We start from the raw sequence: 20,730 nt of genomic DNA, 5'->3' as shown, positions 1-20,730 counted from the left end.
CACAGGCCATGATACGATACATATTTCGATACAGTGCACTATCGATTTGATATGATATATTTCAAATCGATTCGATATGGTTCAATAAAAAATAAAGTCTAAATCATGGCTGTGATACTAAAAGTCTTTGTTAAACCACTTCTTGTGCAAAGTTCATATGAAACACAAACATTTTAATCATCAAAACTGTGAAAATGTCAAATGTGTCGCATAAATGAGTTTCCTTTCACTCCACAAGCCACAAAACTGTAGCGCTGTAACAAAATAATTTAGTAAAACACACATAAAAATACTCTTGCTGATATATCGATACAATAGGCCACGATATCGATACTGTATCATCACATTAAACGATACGATATATCGATATTCTGATATTTTTGCACACCCCTACACTGTACCTAACAACAACAATAATAATAATGATGATTTAAAATAATATGTAAAGAGCAACATAAATAGCATGCTGTAAATAAGAAAAGAGGTTAGCTTGTTATGTGGAATTAGATAAAGTGATCCCTCGAAAATGAAACAAATGCCAAAAGTCGCCAAAATCACCACTAACGTCACACAATACTCCTCACTACCCAACATGTTTAAGAAATATTGGTGCATCTTTTAAACTGTAGCAGTTTAGCGCTTGTCAAACCACGGAAGTGCGCTGAACACTCTGAAGCACTCTGAACCAATCACAGAGCTTCGATACACTGAAGCGATTGACACGCAGAGCGACGCAGTAGGGGGAGGGACCGACACTTCGACACTTTGGTCACGTGAGCGGCTTCAGAGCAGTTTGTTTCAGAAAGAACGAGACGTGCTCCGGAGCTCCAACTCATTTGCCCATCACTAGTATTCAGTGAAAATAAGAGCAGATCTTTCTCAAGCTATTTTATGTTTTATAATATACCAGTCCTACTCTTAATGTAGAGTGGTACGGGAGTTACACTATCAGACTTTTCGTTCTTTGATGATGATTTGATGGTTTATTTTCCTCCCGAGTCTCACTGGGTGTACACGCCTATGTTTGGTGCTACACTGTCCTCCTCCAGCAGCGACAGTAGCTCCTCCCACACCGCCCCCTAGAGTCTGTGACACACTGCGCTCTCCCATCCTCTTTCTGGACACTACAACTATGTTATATTACACAGAAATGTCTCAACCGATTTCTGAGTAAGACTTATGAGACAGAGTGGCGAGTCACGTTGCTGGTGTGTATACGAGCGCATTAAAGTCGATATAAAGCCAGAAGCAATTGTAAAGATATTAAAAGTTTATCGACGTGAAATAAAAATGACTAAAAGATCAAATCCATCTCTGTTAGAATAGTTCAGCTGTAAGTCCATATGGAGCTGTTTTCTTGTTGCATCTGAGGACGGCGCTGTGATCCAACACAGCGCACATGGAGGGACACGTGCATACTGACACGTGTATCGAACGAACGATATGAATGATACAATATTACATCATATATTGCTGCATCCCTAGTCACAACATAGTCAGAATAATTTCATAAATCAGAAAGCAAAAAAAAAACATTAACAAATCTATTCAAGTAAAAAAGGAACACGTCACTTTTTGTCCAGAGGGCTGTTACTCTCCTCGAACTGCCCTGACGTTGGATCTAATGACCCTATCTGTTAAACTTCACTGAGACTTTTGTTTGAGGTTTTCTTTTATTGCTTTATTTTACAGCTCTGTGTGCTTAAATTCCCCCTCTGGGACAACTAAAGTGATATTGATTGATTAAGTATTTCTGTGGTTTGATCGGAGCCAATCATTTTGAATAAACAAAATTGTGATGTTCTTTCCCACAATACTCATAACACAAAAATGCTATATCGCAACTTTACGATTCCTAATGGAACTTTTAGCAAAGCGGAGTCAAATTTCAGTCAAATGACAAAACACACGGGAGCCTTATAACACAGCACTGATACTGATACACCGACGCTAACTGTAGGGACTGCTCTGTCTGAAGCTTTGTTAGACTTGAATCTGAGTTTTATTTTCACACAATCTGACCATAAAGAGTTGATTGAGCTAGAAATTACAACAATGTGGACGCTTGTTTTGATCACAGGCTCCTGAAAATGTGTGTTTAAATCCATTTTGTGAGTTTTCAGACTTGTTTGAAAACGTTTTTGATGGTATTTGCTAATGTGTGCATTGTATGTCCATGGTAATTGATGAACACTGTTGGGCAAGTTACTTTAAAACTGTAATGCGTTTATTACTTATAATGTCATTTCAAAGTAATTCATTACATTACAATATTACTGCATTTAAAATGTAAGACATTACATGAATATTGCATTACTTTTAAGTTACTCTCACCAACATAACTGTGAAGATGCTGAACTTTTGCGCCTTATATGGACTGAACTGTGGACTGAACCAGGACTGAACCAGGACTAAACTAGGACTAAACCAGGACTAAACTAGGACTAAACCAGGACTAAACTAGGACTAAACCATAGCTGAACCAGGATTGAACTAGGATTGAACCAGGTCTAAACCAGGACTAAACCACGATTAAACTAGGACTAAATCAGAGCTGAACCAGGACTGAACTAGGTCTAAACCAGAACTGAACTAGGACTAAACCAGGGCTAAACCAGGACTGAACCAGAACTGAACCAGGACTGAACCAGAACTGAACCAGGACTAAACCAGGACTGAACTAGGACTGAACCAGGACTAAACCAGAAGTAAACCAGGTCTAAAGCAGGACTAAACCAGGACTTAACCAAAGCTGACCCAGGACTGAACCAGGACTAAACCAGGTCTAAACCAGGTCTGAACCAAGACTAAACCAGGACCAAACCAGGACTAATCTTGGACTAGAACTTGGAATCTAGGACCACCCCTGAGAGAACCCTCGAGCACGATTGGGTGTCGTTCCTTTCTCTCACGATCACAGTCTACGCGGGCGCATCTCTGACGTTTCACCGCTGCTGATATCACGGTGATTTTAGTGAATTTGTATGAAGAAAAACACACAAAAAAACACCACTTCAATCTAGGTTAAAAAAAAAAATTGTATCACACGCTACTGTCATTTGTACCAAGTAAAATATTACCACTTTTTTCCCTGTAATACCTTACATTACTGCATTACTGCAAAAAGCAATGCATTACAGTAATTTGTTACTTTTATAATGCGTTACTCCCAACACTGCTGCTGAACATTTCACAACAAAGATACATATAGAACACTCCAGCTTGGCGTCGCTGCAAAATATCAATAAAAGTTTTATACAATCAAAAGCTCTACTGTACTGTAAGTTTCTCCAGTCCTGCAGAGTTAAGTGGGGCCCGGGCAGGGGTCTTTTGAAGTGGAGATGCAGCTCTTGTGCTGTTCTGGCTGTGGTCATTACACAAAGCTCATTAGGAGGTAACTAGCCACACACTGCTATTAGACTAATAGAGCTCAGGTTTGCTAAATATGATGTTTTACAGAGAACCATTACCTCAAACGCACAGGCATCCATCAAAATTTTTACAACTTACTCAGATTTTGTTGAACCGCGGGCTTTAGTAATGGCCAAGAACACAGAAAACCCACTGTTCAAATTGAGGTTGAAGATATAATTGTTGTAATTCCCTACCAATTGGTTTTGATGGCGTAAAAACAGTAAGCGTAAATGTTGACTTTGTTCGTGCTACCACTTAACTGGCATGTAATTTGCTGTAAACTCTGAACCAAAAAAATCCAAGGAAGGGCATCTGGAGTAATTTACAGAATTATAAGCAGACGTAGTGTTAAATAAGTAAAGAGTCACATCACTACGATTCTGTAATTTTTTTCGGCGTGCTTGTTTCTATGGAGACTTTGAACCTTTTTGCTTGTATATCCCCGTGGACACAAGCAGGTAATGTAACCAGGTCAGATCTGTGGAGAGGAGAGCCTGTGCACTGTAAGAATATATGTATTACGAGGTATTTTGGAGCAATAAAAACAAGTGTATTTGAATTAGGGCCCGACCGATATGGATTTTGTTGCGGCCGATATGATGCTGATAAAATGGGAGTTGGAGCTGCCGATAGCCTGTATAATTGCTGATATATTTAGTGATGTAAAATTCACTGTAAATTTTGAATAGTTTAAAAAGCTTAGGATTGGCTCTAGTGGATTTTAAATTGGGTTTATTTAGGCAACATTTATTGTTATTTTGACTCTTTACATCATATTTACAGACAGTAGGTCGGCCTAATGGCATTTTTGCATCACATTCTAGCAGCTAGTAAAAAAAAGTAAACTACCGCTTAAATGTCATTCATTTACAGCTCTACTCACAGCTCATTTACATATCAATGCAGCTCCAGTAACATATATACAGCCAATATATTCACTTTACACTAGGCCAATAGAAGAGAAAACAGTCTGTCTGTGTGGGAGCTACAGCAACTAACCAATGAGAAATAACCAAAACGAGCTTCAAAACAGACATTTTTCCAACACTCACTACTCACACAGGCTCATCTCAGATCACAAGTCTGCTCTAATAAATGTCCTTTAATCCAGATTCCAATCGTTTGCCCGTAAAAAGAATATAATCTCAGTGTTGCACATGGATTTATGGCGGCAGGTGACGTGACTCTGGGCCACAGACACAGATAAATTACTCTGCAGATAAATACTGCTGCGGAGCCACATATTAGGACATTTATCTGTCTGTAAATTGGATTAAATGAACAAAATGTAGCGAGTCTAAGCTTTATAACGAGGTATAACATGCCCACGTGAAATATCGGCCCACATCGACAGGATTTATATATTAGATATGTTTCCAAGTGTCCATATCGGCTGATAATATCGGCCAACCAATATATCGGTCAGGCCTTAATTGGAATAACTGGAAGATATAGAAATTCAATGCCGTATTTTGGAATATTCTCCATGCAGACAAGCTGAAAAATTATAGTGCACTTTAAAACCAAAAATAAAACAAAACCACTGAAAAAAAAACACATAAAAAACAAGGTTGGCAAATAAAGAACTTCAGAACATATTTTATAAGTTGTAATAAGGACCAGAAGACTGGCATCGCCTCCTATGTGCAGTCTGGTTGTCATCTTCGACTTGCATCAAGAGAAAACAGTATTTGATCTGTTTCGACAAGCTTGTTTCAGATCATGTGAGTTTTGGCTTCATAAGAACAGAACAACATAAACTGACTGTTTGTATTCATATTTGAGGCATCATGAAGTGAATTCGTAGTGTTGACTTAACCTCACTCCCTCATCCCACTTGTCTCTTTGTTCTTTTGGCTTTTCCTCTGACACATCCTCACAGCAAGTCTTTGTAGTGTTTTACATATTCATCTCGTACAAAGTATTTTAAGCCAGAACACTATCCAAATGAATGTGACAGACATTTCGTGCATGATTCTGAAATGGATTTACATATGCTGTTTGTATACCAGAGGTGGGACTTGCAAGTCGTGACTTGGACTCGAGTCAGGATTGAGTTACTATTTTTAAGATTTGACTTGATAAAATGGACTAAGACTTGGGACTCGACTTGGACTTGAAGGTCAGTGACTTGGGGCTTGGCTCAGACTTGAGAAGACTTGAGACTTGAGCACTTTTAAATCTGAATTCGTTCTGACCATAATTATTCACACTAAGATCTTGTCAAGACATTTAAAAAAGAAAGATTAACTAAATAAATTTCTACAACTCTTCTATACTCTATAAATACTCAAATATAAATATACTATGATTTTTGTAAGTACAATTTATCTTAAAATGCATATAAATTGCAAAACCTGAAATGACAAAGCTCAAAGCAGACGACTTGGACTTGACTTGGACTTATGGGCCAGTGACTCGAGACTTGGACTTGGCTTGGACTTGAGGTCAAAGACTTGAGACTTAGTTGAGACTTGCAAAACGTAACAAATATAACTTAGATTTTTGCCATTTATATGACTTTTAAGATAAACTGCAAAAATCTCAGCTGTATTTGGTACTTTGGTTTAAAGACTTGAAATGCCTTGAAGCTCAAAGCAGACGACTTGGACTTGACTTGGACTTAAGGGCCAGTGACTCAAGACTTGGACTTGGACTTGGCTGTATTTGACTTGGGACTTGACTTGGACTTGAGGTCAAACACTTGAGACTTACTTAACAAAAGACTTGGTCCCACCTCTGTTGTATACTGCGGTGACATGCTTGCCTCTTTGGAAATGTTATTGTTTATCCTGGCATATTCCACAGTATGGCATTACAGTTATACATCTTACCTTAGTCAGCCTTCAAGATGACTTTATTTGTGCCAAAGGATTCAAACACTTGCATTTTTTATAGCTAAATATTCCATATAAATATTCCAGGCAAAGCTATCACATCTCCATGGAGACATACAGCAGTTGCACAATCCATCTTTAATTTTAAACCGTATCTTTAAGCCATGTGCCAGAGTGGGGCAACATTGGAAACACTTTATTTTACCTAGTGTGAATAGAGTGTGTGCGTAAGTGTGGGTTAGGGTGACCACCAGACGTCTTTATTTACCCGGGACAGCCCCAGTTTTGAGCCCTGTATCCCCTGTCCCAGCAGATTTACCCCAAAACCAGTGATTTGTCTCAGTTTTATACAAGAAATGTCTCAGATGTCCCTATTTTTGACCAATCTGATCCCTGCCAACAGTAAAGAGGTATAAACTGTCATTTGTTTAGGTAAAATACAGAAAAGCGGCTTAAAAATGACCAAACCACAAAGAAAATCTGACTACACTGACTCACATTAGTGCCGAGTGCAGAACAATTTTCCTTAATTACGCACTCGTTTCATAATTTTATTATTACCAACCAACCCAAACCGGGGATGTCCTAGTTTTTTATCTTGAAAATCTGGTCACCCTAGTGTGGGCGGTCAGAGGGGCAGATGGCGCAAATCGGCAGCCTCGCTTCAGTGACTCTGCCCCAGCGCAGTAGTGGCTACAACAGCACAATTAATCCCTAGACAAATGCTTTATTATTATTATTATGATTGCATGTGTTTGAAGTACAGATACTATAAACATTGCTTCCTTTTAGAGTACATTTTTGCTGAGACATTCTGACTACAGCTTAATTCCTCCAGAGTTTATTCAGTCAGTACTACGCTGTTTTCTGTTCCCATTTGGACCAAAGATGTGCAGTTTAAAGGAACTCATGTCCTTAGCGTTGACAGATGAGTTCAGTCCTAAATACATTCAGCACTGGCGCCCACTGTGAGAATCCTTTGGTATTATCTCATAGCATTGTGCATACTTCATATTATAGCAATACACTAGAGTAAAATATGGTTACATTCCCTTTAAGTCCGAGTGGTATTAAGAGACTAATTGCACACACATGGGAGCACTGATGTCCACTACAGCTCATTCATCACGCTGATTTGTTCGTAATATTTTGGCTCATTTGGCAAAGGGCTTCAGATTTATGCAAGCAGCCATAGACCTGCTGATCTTTTCACATGAACCCCCCACAGCCCACGAGTCCCCACTGAACCACTAAACATGTTTCTGTAAATAAATATTGGGACATAAATAATATTTGGAGAGCTGGGTAGCACGCTGTTCGAGAGGGCCGCTCCTCGTCCACAGCCGAGATCTGATTGGGAAATAATTGTACACAGGATGAATGCATAGGACACCTCCTGTTAAAGTCAACGTATACGTCTCCTTGAGTCAAATTTAAACGTTACTACACATAGAACATAAAAAAAAATATATATATATATATATATATATACTAAAACATGTGTGTATATAGGCTAATCCTCTGTTTTGATGGTCCTGAAAAAAATACCTCAAGATCTAGAAAAGAGCCCGTTGCTTCTGACAGACTGCAGTATTGGTACTTCAGCCTGCTGGTTTCATCAACATTCCCTGGTGGTGTGACGCTAACTGTACGCACTGCTCTGTCTGAGGATCTGTCAATCAAATTAGACTTTATTCTGAGCTTTGCAGTAAAACAATCTGGCCATAAAGATCTGCGCAAGGTCCAAACATTTGTTCCATCTTTTAAAATGCACGAATCCACGGAGAGTGACCCAAGTGCAGTTAAACACTCCTTACTTGAGTGTTCACATAATTGGGACATACAAAACATACAAAAAGGGGAAATTTAACATATAGGTGATAGGAGGTCAGAGAAATGTTAGGCTCCACTCCACTCCCATGGTGCACCTGCACTCGCCTTAAAGGGATAGTTTGGGTTTTTTGACATGACTCTGTATGGCATCCCCGTCAGCAGTGTCGTGCATCCACGCTGACTTACCCCCAACAGCGCCCGGTGCCATAGACCACAAAATAATACAAAAAATAAACATTACTTAAGTACACTCATAATTAATATTAGCAATAATAAACTGAAAGAAAATGTAAATAGATCAAGTTATTTTTAAGGAAATAATCAACCTTAAAGAATTAAAATGACCAAAAATCATGCATTTTAAGTAAATATTAAATCAAACAAAATAAGAATAATTATCTCAGTAATGAAAACAAGTGCAACCAGAGATAGCAACCTGGTCCCCCATGAGACATCGGTGGGGTCAGTTCATCACCACAGAAGCATCTTATGAGGAGCCCACCCTATACCCCAGTTACGTGTGTGCCAACTTATGTGATGATTGGGTGAATATTTTAGGCCAAAGATAGTTCAGAAATTGCCGAAATTGCTGATCCTTTATAATGGTGTGACCTTTCAATTGACCCGCGTGACCTCAAATGACCTCGAATTGTCACCAAACTTTTTTTTTGAGGCATCGGTTACGATTTGGTGACAATTGGTCCATAAATGGCGGAATTATCCCGGGTGGACAGACACACACACACACACACAGACACACAAGGTGAATACAAAACCTGGTCAACCCTTCGGAGACCAGGTAAAAATGATGAAACTGGGTTTAGGCTCCCACAATCTGAGTTAGCTGGAACTACAACAGGTGAGCTGATGTCACTGCAGTTGTATTGGTCAAATGCAGAGGAATGACATCGGACAGTGACACAGAACAAATTTCTGTGGAATTTTATAGAATAGATCATAACTTTTCCACTATATCTACATAGTCACGTAGATTATAAGTTTGCTGCATGTATACTGAACTAAACATGCGAACTGGTAAGAAATACATTGATGCCCTGCAAATGTAAATACTACTTATTGTAATGAATATAGTGATACTTTGCAGTGATATCACACTAGGGGTGTTTTACATGTATGTGAATGGCAGAATGTTCATCATTGTTACCATGGTGACACAATGCACACATTACCAAACTGTCAAAAACATTTAAGGATCATCTTAAAGTGCAAGAAAAAATACAAAATGGATTTAGACAACACTTTTTCAGGAGCCTGTGATCAATAAGAGCACTCATGGTCCTGTTCAGGAGTTTGATTTTCAACAAAAAGGTGAGAGTGACTAACTGAAAAACTGATTGTTATTTACTGTGTGAGAGATTTATTTAACAGCACAAATCATCTCATCTGTTGTAGTTCAAACAAAGTCAACTCATCTGTTTAGATTGTGTTAAAAACAAAACAAAAAAAGACTAGAAGTCTAACTGAGCTTAAAACAGAGCAGTGCTTACAGTTAGCTTCACACCCTCACAGAATGTTGACATCATCAGCTGCAAACTCAAATCAATTATTCACAGTTAAGAAGAATATTGCCTTCTTGTGTGCATTTCCAGCCCTTGAACAGCTGGCTTCTTTTCAGACTCAAACCACACAGCCCCCCTCCCTCTCTGAATCCCCCTGACCCCCCGAACGCCTCCCGCTGTCAGAAAACTGGGTAAAATGACCTCCCGACAGCTTTAGTCTTTGTTGTCTTAGACTTTGGAGCGCGAGGGCCCTCTCCGTCAACCTGTCCCGGCAGGAGCTGCTTGTCACGGACACATTATACTTTGTCAAAATGGTCAGTCAATGCACCCAAATAATCCACCGGCTTCCGCTAGCCCCTCTGAAGTCCGCTGTGTTCAACAATGAAAGCAAATGGTCTGAGGAGAGATAAAACCCACATGGAGGAAGCTATGTGCAGGGTCAAATACAGAAAAAAAGCACACATCGGAAGGACTTTATGTCAATAAAACAAGAACAATAGTGATAAATAGATAGAGGGACAGAGGAGCTCATTCTCAGGCTCCTACAGCTCCGCTCAAACAGTGAGAGATACAGGACTCCATTCATACCATACTTCATACAGCTGTACAACAACTCACCTTTATGTGACAAGTAATACTCCCTACAACTATACAACAACTCACCTTTATGTGACAGATGATACTCCCAACAACAGTACTCATTCTTTTGTAAAAGATAACCCTCTGTCCTGTCAGTCATCAGTTCATCTTTGCGATGTTTACTATATTTCTACATTTTATTTTTACTTGTATATTTTCTGTACATTTATATAATTATGCCTTGTTTTATAGGGATGTAACAATAACCAAAATATCGTGATATCGTATCGTCAAAAGTCCCACAATAATATCGTGGGCTGTCACAGTATATCAAATCCCAAGTTCCTTTGCTTAAATGCATTGTTTTATAGTAGCAACAGCGTATAAACATAGGGAACTACGTGTCCCATGATTCATTTCAGTGCAGACAACATGAAAAAGTATGTTTTTGACTTGAATTCTTGGGATTATGATGGAAATAATTCACACCAAAATTTTGTCAAGGTATTTTAAAAGCAAAAAAGTGTCTTATCTACAATTATATTAGTCTCTCCAAAATATCGCAATAAATATCGTACCGTGAGCTGCATATCGTGATAATATCACACCGAGAGATTTGGATATCGTTACATCCCTACTTATTTGACACCAGTCTCTTGCTATTTTGCTACTTATTTAGAATTATTTTGTACGTTCATAAATTATAAACTTCTGTGCCCATGACCATAAACAAAACAAAAACAAACTAGCATCTTTAAAAAAGTGAAGATAAGAACTCAGAAAAAAAAGTGATTGTATTTCTGTTAGAGGGGTTAGAATATGGAACGACCTGAGTGTTGATTAAAAAAAAAAAAAAGTATAAAGCATTATGTTTTGAAAGATATAGAGCTCTGGAACGAATGAATTATGCATTAAATTTTGTTAATTTTAATTTATATACAGTAAGTCATTGCTGTTCACACATTGCTTTCTTTATTTGAATTCTGTCATTGTTTAATAAGGTTGGAATTGGGTTATTAGGGGTGGTATTATTAGGGGTGGAATTGGTTATTGAATTATTAGGGGTGGAATGGTACATGTATTTGTGCTGAACCATTTTGGTACGGGACGTTCAGTTCGGTGCAGGGCTGTGCACAGGTGAGTTTGCGCATTTTGTGTGTGTTTACATTCTGCCACTACATGTGCAGCTACACGGAAGGCTCGGCTCTTTAATATTCATGAGATATCTCGTCCGTAACTGGGATGGCAGTGTTTCCCGCAGCGCTTTATAGTTAGGGCGGCCACTGTAACAAGTGCCCCCCGCCTTGACCACATCCCTCCAAACCATGTGAATCCTCACAGAACTACAAGGAACTTTACCAGGAATATTTTTTTTTTTTTATAATGTTTCATACATTTGTTGCTTATTTGAGAATATTTAATTTAAATTAATAGTATTATCAAGCAGCACTTTGTATTTATTTTATTTTTCTGTTTGTAAAATGTTAAAACTAATTGTTGTTTTAATAAACACAGAAATAAACAACAAGCAAATGGTTTTGCATTTTATTCCCATACTGTACTGAAAATTAACTGAACTGTGATCTCAAACCTGACATATGTACCAAACCCTGATTTTTGTGTACTGTTACACCCCTCTAGTCAGGCATTATAAGTACTTTTTACTTCAGCTCAAACCCTTTTGTTCATGATCCATGGGGCTTTAGTCTATGTTTTATGTCTGCGCTGCAAAATAATAATAATCATTTTTTTTAAATTACAATGATTTTTTTTTGCTAATTCCTTTTATATTAAATTGTGACGTTTGACCTACTGCGTCCAAATAATTTCCCTTGTGGATCAATAAAGTTGGTCAAAGTCGGAGTCTAAGTCTAAATATAAAATACTTGTTATAAGAGGACCCCCACATTTGGAGCTGGTAATGCTTTGTCCTCAGTTCTTTATCCGTTTCAAAATACTGCGTCATAATCATCCACAGCTGCTTTGACGAAATCTGCTTCTCTTTATTTGATCTGGCTGCTCCGATCGGCCACTGCCACTGCATCTCATCTGAGTCTTCTCAACTCCAGACTCAAGTACCAGTCATTTTCAAGTGTAGTGGCCCTCAAACTATGATAACTAACTGCAAAAATAACATCGTAAATATGCGACAATGGCTTGAAGTTTATTTAACTAGTACATTTTGACTTATCTATTCTATTATTCCACTGAAAGGACACATACTATTTTCTGATCTATGCTATAATGTTGTTTCCTCATCACAAACATACCCGGAGGTGTGAGTTCTTCTATCAAACAGAAAACACACCATCCACCGTGTGATGTCATGTGGTAATACAGGAAGTGCTCCACTGTGTTTTGAAACTCCATACACCTTCACTAGAATCATTTGAATGATTTCACCCCTGGAACTGTCAATCTCTGCTGAACAAAAGGTAAAAGGTAGCTGTTATTTTTAACGTCACATTGTTGAACAGATCATTTTGAGCTTTGCAGAGAGACTAATAAACTAAAAATAAAGGGTTACTCAAACACAACTCTAGCTTCAGGTGTGTTTTTGATGAGGTAACAACATTATAACAAGTCGTGAAGCTCACAAGACTGAATTTTGTGTCTTACAGGACCTTTAAAATAGACAGAATAAAAAGATAGAAAAGCATACACATTGCACCTGATTCTATTGTCAACATCTGCTCAAATCATAATTCACTCAGAAATCACAAATTTTAATTCAAGCATCTTCTTCTTATTGAGTTTACTACTTTTTTTTCTCTCTCTGTGGAAGTTTATGGTCTTGTTTTGGTGAAGAACAGTTTTAAACTTTGGTTAGCTCTGGTTTGGATTAGACGTTATTGTTTCCAAAGGAAATGAGCCATTGTCTTGTTTTGACTTGGTTTATATCAAGTAATATAACAGATTTAGGTCAATCTCAAGCTCAACAACATGAAAGCCCCACATTTCTAAGATGTTACATAATTAATGAGATCCAATTACCGTTATATTATGTCTTTTATAACCACATGTGTTGTCTGTCATGTGTTTTCCCCTCAGTTGTACCAAACAGCACAAAAACAGTAGAAGAGGAGAAGAAGTTTCGGGACTGTGCAGATCTGTACCAGAACGGAGTGCGCAAAAATGGAGTCTACACCATCCAGCCCACGCCTCAGGAAACCAAGAAGGTGAGAGGCATGCACCAGCTACACCATTTCAACTAATCTACTGTATCTATTGTGTCTTGGACTATCCTACCCTTACTTTAGTTTTAAAATAATACATGGAAATTTATACCTTAATCTGCGGTCAGCCCCAGACTTTGGAACACTCTCCCCCCTCACGTTAAGACCCTTCAGTTGATCCTTTTAAGTCTCGTTTAAAGACATACTTTTACTCACTGGATTTTAACCCAGTATGAGAATTGTGTGGTCTTTTGTGTGTGTGAACTTTGTGTTGGTAAAACGTGCTATACAAATAAAGTTGTATTGAATTGGATTGGATCAAAACTGTATTATAACATTTGCTGTATGTTAGTGCTCAGTAGTTCAGTTAGTGTTTATCCAAAGATCCCAAGGTTGGTGGTTCAAATCCCGCTCTCGTCATAAACATTACTGGTTGAGTGGTCAGACTCACTGATGCACAGGTTGGTGGTGTGATTCCAGCTCCCTCAGATGAAAGCTATTGTTGTGTCATTGGGGAAGACACTTAACCTATCTCACCCTCAGTGTCTGTGTACACTGGTGTATGGATGTGTGTGTGGATGAGTGAGTGGTCCCTTGATGTAAAACGCTTTGAGGTGGAAATATAAAAATGTGCTATATAAAAATGTGACCATTTACCATTTATAATTTACAAACAAATCCAGATCGTTCTAATTGGTAGAGAAACTATGACCTTCACAATCGTGAAAGAATTACTTATAGTATATGTTTACTGAGATGACAAAATTTGACAAATACCTGGGTTCTCACGGTCATGGAAATCCTGGAACAGTCATAGAAATTGAAAATGTAATTTTCCAGGCCTGGAAAAGTCATGGAATTCTGTAAATTCAATTACATTTTTGGAAAAGTCATGGCATTTTGGTATCTCTTTCATGCAACTACAGCGTTTTGTTAAGTTCTCATTAGGCTGTTATGATTATTTCCAAACATATGCGCCTTTTTTTTTAAAAGAAAGGACAATAAATGCACTGACAGTATTTTGAATGTTAAAAAACTTGAATACCAAACCATAAGGTGAGTGGAAAGGGTTAACATTTCATATTTAGCTCTAAAAGTCTGATCAATTCTACACATGCAGGTGCCGTAAAGTCATGGAAAATTCACTTTTGGTCATGAAAAAGTCATGGAAATGTTTTGAAATTTTGTCAGTGAAAGAGTGGGAACCCTGAAACACACACAATTAAACAAAGAATAATTTTCAAGTCAGATCTGTGGCAAGGCAAATCCGCCCACAGAAAGAACGCATCTTGTTAGCAATAAAACATCTGTAATTCAATAATTCAAGACAAATAATTTAAATGTCATATTGTGGAACATCTTGACACGTCATCTATATAAAAATAGTTGGTGTACCCTCCTTTAGAAAAGTTACACAGTGCATCTTTAATGAAGTGGAGGCTGAAGTCCCTGATTATTTTGAGACTTTGAACTTCAGCTGTAGTATTTTCACATTAGTGCCACTTTATACATTAGTTCGTTCTAGCGTGTCAAAACATGAGTGGTTCCTTTGCTCTGCAGCAGCTGGAGATCTCTGTGTCTTCATAATGACCGGTTCAGAGTGAGTGTGAGAGTGAGGGGCACGGCTCTAATCACAAACAGAAGGCCTTGTGTGCAGCTGTGTCTGAGGTGAGAGACCCTGCGCCTCTGCTCTGGGAAACAACGTCTACAAATGGACATATAAGTGATCGGCTTACACAAAGAGGCAGGAGATATGGTACTGCTGATGTACTTTGATGTACCAGTATCATCTGTTCACATATTTAGTATTAGAATATGTTCTTGCTGTTTGTGGTTCTACCTGGTTCTATGGTTTGCCTTTGAAATAAACGTACAATTTGTAACTTTTTGGGTGGGGGGTTCATCACTTGCTTGTTCCTTTGGACATGTCACTGCTCTGCCTGAAAAACAAGCATTCTGTCTGTGAGTTGTAACTTAGTCTGGTTTGGTCTCCATGAGGGTTGGAAGGTTTAAAGTCATACTGTGAAACATTCCACACAAAGCAATAACATCTCCATGAAGAAAAGCCTTTGTTGGACCCTCCACCAGAAAAGTTATACAATTCATTTAATATAAAGCGCTTCCATTTTCAAGAAACTCAGTGCACGTTTACATCAATGAATCACTTACCCATTCACAAACATTCAGAGTGTCTTCACAAGTGTCTTGCCCAAGAACAACAGCAATCATCTGTGGGAGCTGGAATTGAACTATCAACCTGTGGTCCAGTGAGCGTTCTATCGAACAGCGTTTTATGTCAAAAGTAGGATTCAAACCACTTAAATTCGGATTAGAAAACAAGCACTCCAACATAGGCTACGTTCAGACTGCAGCCTGAAGTGACCCAAATCCGATTTTTTGGCCCCTATGTGACGTGTATCTGATCTTTTAATGACAGTCTGAACGACACAGATCCGATTTTTTCAAATGTGACCCAGGCCACTTGGATATGTGGTCCTGAAACCGATACATATCTGATCTTTTGACATGTGACTTCAGTGTGAACGGCCAAAGTGCATTCATCCGACCTACACATTATCAACAAGCCACAAACGTCACTATTCTGCGCTGAAGTAGGTGAAAATTGTTAATGAACTCCGTGTCACTGAAGTGAAGCACATCGCCACTCACCACTCTTGGCTACGTCTCCACATCCACACGTTCTTTTCAACGGACGTCGTTGCCGCTGCCCCACAAAACACCACGACCAAAAACCTCGTCCTTCTCCTTCTCAATTTCCTCTTTAAAACAAGTAAGTTGTTCATGTTCTGGCTCCGGTACGAGAGGAACTTTAAAATCACCAGTTGTCCATGTTTGGACAACTTCCGTAAACACAGAGCACGCAGCTGACGTCATGTCCTCCAGTGCACATGTGGGACACTTTTGGGCCATTCAATGTTCACACTGGAGTCACATACAAGTCGCATTTAATTGGAAATGTGAACGACCTCGCAAAAACATCGGATTTCACAAAAAAATCCGAATTGAGCATTAAGCCCTGCAGTCTGAACGTAGCCTTAGTTATGTTTTGTTTGATTCCTGATTAAAATAATTGAGTTGTGTCCTTCTTATCTAATTAGGCTTGCGGTATGAAATCATTAAGTGGTCATTTAAAAATGCTTCAATGTGTTTTTAAACTTGACAAACCTTCATAAGTCTCAGTGTAATACTTTTAGGGCTCCAACTGGCTTCATGCTCTATGCACTATACAGCTGATCAAATTCAATGCTAGCAGCTATTGTTTTTAGCCATATCATGACATAATAGCATAATAATACATAGTCATTAGTAATACACCAAGGAATGTATTTGAAAAATAACACCACAGAAAGATTGATGTCCGCATTGTGTTTGCTGTGTTTGATGGGGTTCCAATATGGCCAACGGGAGCAGACGGAGCAGACACTGATCAAGTTTGAGGAGGACATTGACTCACCACATTCTTTCAGATGATTCATTCTGGAAAAAAAACATAAAGGAACAGCCAAAAGAAAATAATTGTCCTAATGACCCCTCACTGTTTGCTAATGCTGAAGAAAGTGAAAGTCCAGGAAAGGTTGCACAATAATAGACACAAATCATGCAATATTACATATTTTTGACACATTTTACTGGCAAAATATTATCAGTGGAACTTTTGGTAAAAGGTCACATTTTTATATAATGCTTTTTCAAACTCATACAGATTTATATGCAGACAATGGGGTCATGGTGGGGTAAGTCTTGACCGAGGACACAATGACATCATTCCTCTGTGGGAGCTGAAATTGCACCGAAAACCTGTCAGTCTGACCGCTCTGCCAATGATATTTATGTTGAGAACAAGATTCGAACCCCCAACCTTTGGATCAATGGAGAAACAATGTCACCATTTCTATAGAATTACAAAGGTGCTGCATTGTAACTGTCCATTTTGAGACCGTTTTAAATGAAGAAACTTATAAAACAATGACCCTAACAGACAAAAACACAGCAAACATATTTAGTCATTTGTAGGGATGTAACAAAAACCCCAAATATCGTGATATCGTATCGTCAAAAGTCTCACAATAATATCGTGGGTGTCACAATATATCAAATTACAAGTTCCTTTGCTTAAATTCATGGTTTTGTAGTAGCAACAGCTGATGAACATTGGAAACTACATATCCCATGATTCATTTCAGTGCAGACAACTTGAAGAAATATGTTTTTGACTTGAATTCTTTGGATTATGACGGAACAAATTCACACCAAAATCTTCTCAAGGTATTTTAAAAGCAAGAACTTGTCCCATCTACAAGTATATCAGCCTCTTCAAAATATCACAATAAATATCATACAGTGAGATGCATATCGTGATAATATCGTACCGTGAGACTTGGATATCGTTACATCCCTAATCATTTGACCTATCTTTTTTTTCCTCTTCAGGTCTACTGTAACATGGAATCAGCTGGAGGAGGCTGGACGGTCATTCAACGCAGAGAGAACGGCAGCGTGGACTTTCAGAAGACATGGAAGGAGTACAAAATGGTACAGTTCTTATCCACAATATATTTTATATCTACAAAGTGAGCAGGTACCACAAAGAAGTTAGAGGCACTGACCAAACCACTGTTCAAAACAATGGAGTATTTCAGGCGTTTTTTTTTTTTTTTGTTTTGTTTTTTGTTTTTTTGCCACATAATTCAGACCTGCGCTCCACCTCAGTTGTCAACTATCGGTACTTTGCAGCTGAGTTCATCAATATTTCCAGGGGCTAAGATGCAAACTGTAGGCACTGTTCTGTCTGAAGCTATGTTACTCTGTTAGCTTTGTTCTAACACAGTCTGACCAGAAAAAAAACATAGACTGTATAAAAGAAATGGACAAAGTGTGACGTCACCCGTAGCATTCAGCGCCACTCAAATGAGGCTCGTGATGCTAACGGTTACAGGAGCGACTCTGGAGAAAATAGCGAAAAAAATAATTTAGGATCATGTGTTGCGGGTTAATACGAACATTTTAAGACCAAAATGACGAGGCTCATCGCAGCAGTTACAGAGAGAGGGACGACAAGATCCCAACGAAAGTCAACTGGAGCAAGGGTCAGAAGGAGCTGGAAGAGCCTCCTCCTCGTGAACTTCCTATTTGGCACGCAGCAGCAAGCGCGTTAGCTATGTCCACTCATATATACGGTCTATGGAAAGAACCAAAACCTGGGGTTTCAGAATGGCCGCCCATTGAAGTTAATGGGCCAAGTTCAATGGCGCATGATTCCAGATTCGCCTTTAGCCCGACTAGGTACTTCCGGTGGCTGTGGGCCGACTGAGCTTGCGCAGAAGTGCTCTTTTCTCCCACAGGCACACATGAATGCAGGCAAAGGCATTCATGGAGCGCAGTCTCATGTATCATGTGATTGCGTTGACAAATTAAAGCGATAAGAGCTAGAGCAGAGCAGTGCGTATCCGGAGATAACGATTATAAAGCGTTTTTAAGGATTTTGAGCTGAGAAAAAGTTTATGATGTAAAATTTGGTAAAAATCATGACAAAATCCCAGATTTTTGAAAGTATAAATAATAAGCTCCATGGAAAGAACTGACTTAGCTGGAACTTTAGCAGGTGAGCTGATCTGTACTTTTGAACAATTCCTTCGCAAATATCATTAGAGTCACGAGTCAGTTTCTCATGCTCAACTTTTTTGTCGAAAATAAAACACCTAAACTGAACTGTGAACGCCCGTTTTGATCACAGGCTCCTGAAAATGTGCTGTTTAAATCCATTTAGGCTTTTATCTTGAGTTTTCAGACTTTTTCCTTGTGTTTGCTAATGTGTACCTTGTGTCACTGCGGTAACTGCAGAAACATTCCATCATAGAAATACATGTAGAACACCCCCAGACTGATGTCACAGCAAAATATCGATCTTCATAATGTTGTGAAATACCTTTAATTTAACCTATTCGTTTTACATTTATAATCCTGCACTGAAGCACACTCACCCCAAGAGACTGTGACAAATAACATGTTTTCCTGGCTTCGGTGAACATGATGAAAACTGCAGCTATAGATCCAAGTCTGAATGTCTTCACCTAGAGTCCCCCATTCCCAAACCGCTCCCCGATCTCTCCCGGATTACCCACAATGCTCTACTCCTCTTCCACTGTTATTCCTCCCTCTCTCCAACAGGAAATTATTACAGAAACCACCAAACATTTGTGTAGTCCCTCGCCCGGCGCTGACCAGGTGTTGCCCTGAATATCGTCGGCTTGTCATCACAGAGTAGCCTATGCATATTTGCGTTGGGGGTCTCCGTTTTAACACCAAATTGCATTTATTATTCCTGGCAGTTTCTTCTCGGTGTTTGCTCTGAATGTCAGTGTGGTATAACATTTCACTAGCGCTTGGTGCACAGGAGGCACGCAGCTGATCCTCTGGAAGTTCTCTGTTTATTTGGCTTTTCTGATCTTCTCATATGAGCCATTCGTCAAAAAGTGAGAGGAAATATTGAGCATATGATTGAAAATGTTAGAATGCAATATTTCGTACATAGTAATCTGGTCGAACTGTCTCAAGACTAAACTGGTATGAAGGAACACGCATACCCTGCATATTTTGGCTGGGTTCTTCTCTCAGAAAACACTCAGGAAACACAGAAAACAGAAAACACTCTCTACTCAGAAGGCACTCCACTGTGTTTTTAAAGGGCCCATCTCATGCAAAATCAACTTTTCAGAGCTTTCTACCTTCTAAGAATGATGTGTGGGCCTTGTATTTGTAGCCGAAGTGGTTTTTAGATAGATTTGGCGTTTTTTTTTTTAACAAATTGCAGTGTATTTCTGCCACCCTCCCACATGACAACAAACTAAAGCCTGTGCATAAGATACAATGTGAAAAGAGTTATTTTGCATGAGATGGGCCTTTTAAACTCCATACACTTTCAGTAGAATCATTTTGATCATTTCAGTCCTGGAATAGTGGAAAGGTAGATTTTAACTTGAAAAATATGACTACATGATAAGGCTGTGCAATTTATAGAATTTTGATTGTGATTTTCATTTGTGTGTCAAACAATCTCCAAACTCATAATCGATTTGAAATGATTAAAAAAGCTTGAAGTTTATTTTGGGATTTTTTTTTTTTATATAAAAAGTATATCTATTTTATTGTAGAACAGCTGGAAATCTAGTTTATTTTGGACACATTTATGTTTTTCTATGTCTTATTTCATGTTCAAAGTATATTTTATTCATTTTTATTCATCACAAAACTGCTGTAAGGTACATATTTGTAGGCTACACTTATTTTCAATTTGAAAGTTTTGCATAAATTATCAATAACAAAGTGTTTTTTTGAGAGAGAAATGCTGTT

The 20,730-nt window shown here is 38.5% G+C and overlaps 1 protein-coding gene across 1 annotated transcript in view; it reads left to right on the top strand.

Moving 5' to 3' along the window:
* Positions 1 to 20,730, top strand: part of angpt1 (angiopoietin 1) — a 142,250-nt gene that overhangs the window by 70,720 nt on the left and 50,800 nt on the right. The window contains exons 5-6 of the mRNA XM_020939302.2: positions 13,235 to 13,362; positions 17,812 to 17,913. Of these exons, the coding sequence (XP_020794961.1) occupies positions 13,235 to 13,362; positions 17,812 to 17,913 (230 nt within the window). The remainder of the gene's footprint in view (positions 1 to 13,234; positions 13,363 to 17,811; positions 17,914 to 20,730) is intronic.

The sequence above is a fragment of the Boleophthalmus pectinirostris genome, unplaced genomic scaffold (genome assembly GCF_026225935.1).
Source record: "Boleophthalmus pectinirostris isolate CB_2022bp ecotype Guang Dong unplaced genomic scaffold, ASM2622593v1 HiC_scaffold_21, whole genome shotgun sequence".
NCBI classification, from domain to species: domain Eukaryota; kingdom Metazoa; phylum Chordata; class Actinopteri; order Gobiiformes; family Gobiidae; genus Boleophthalmus; species Boleophthalmus pectinirostris.
The sequence above is the reverse complement of the archived record's forward strand: the minus strand, read 5'-3'. Positions and strand labels throughout refer to the sequence as shown.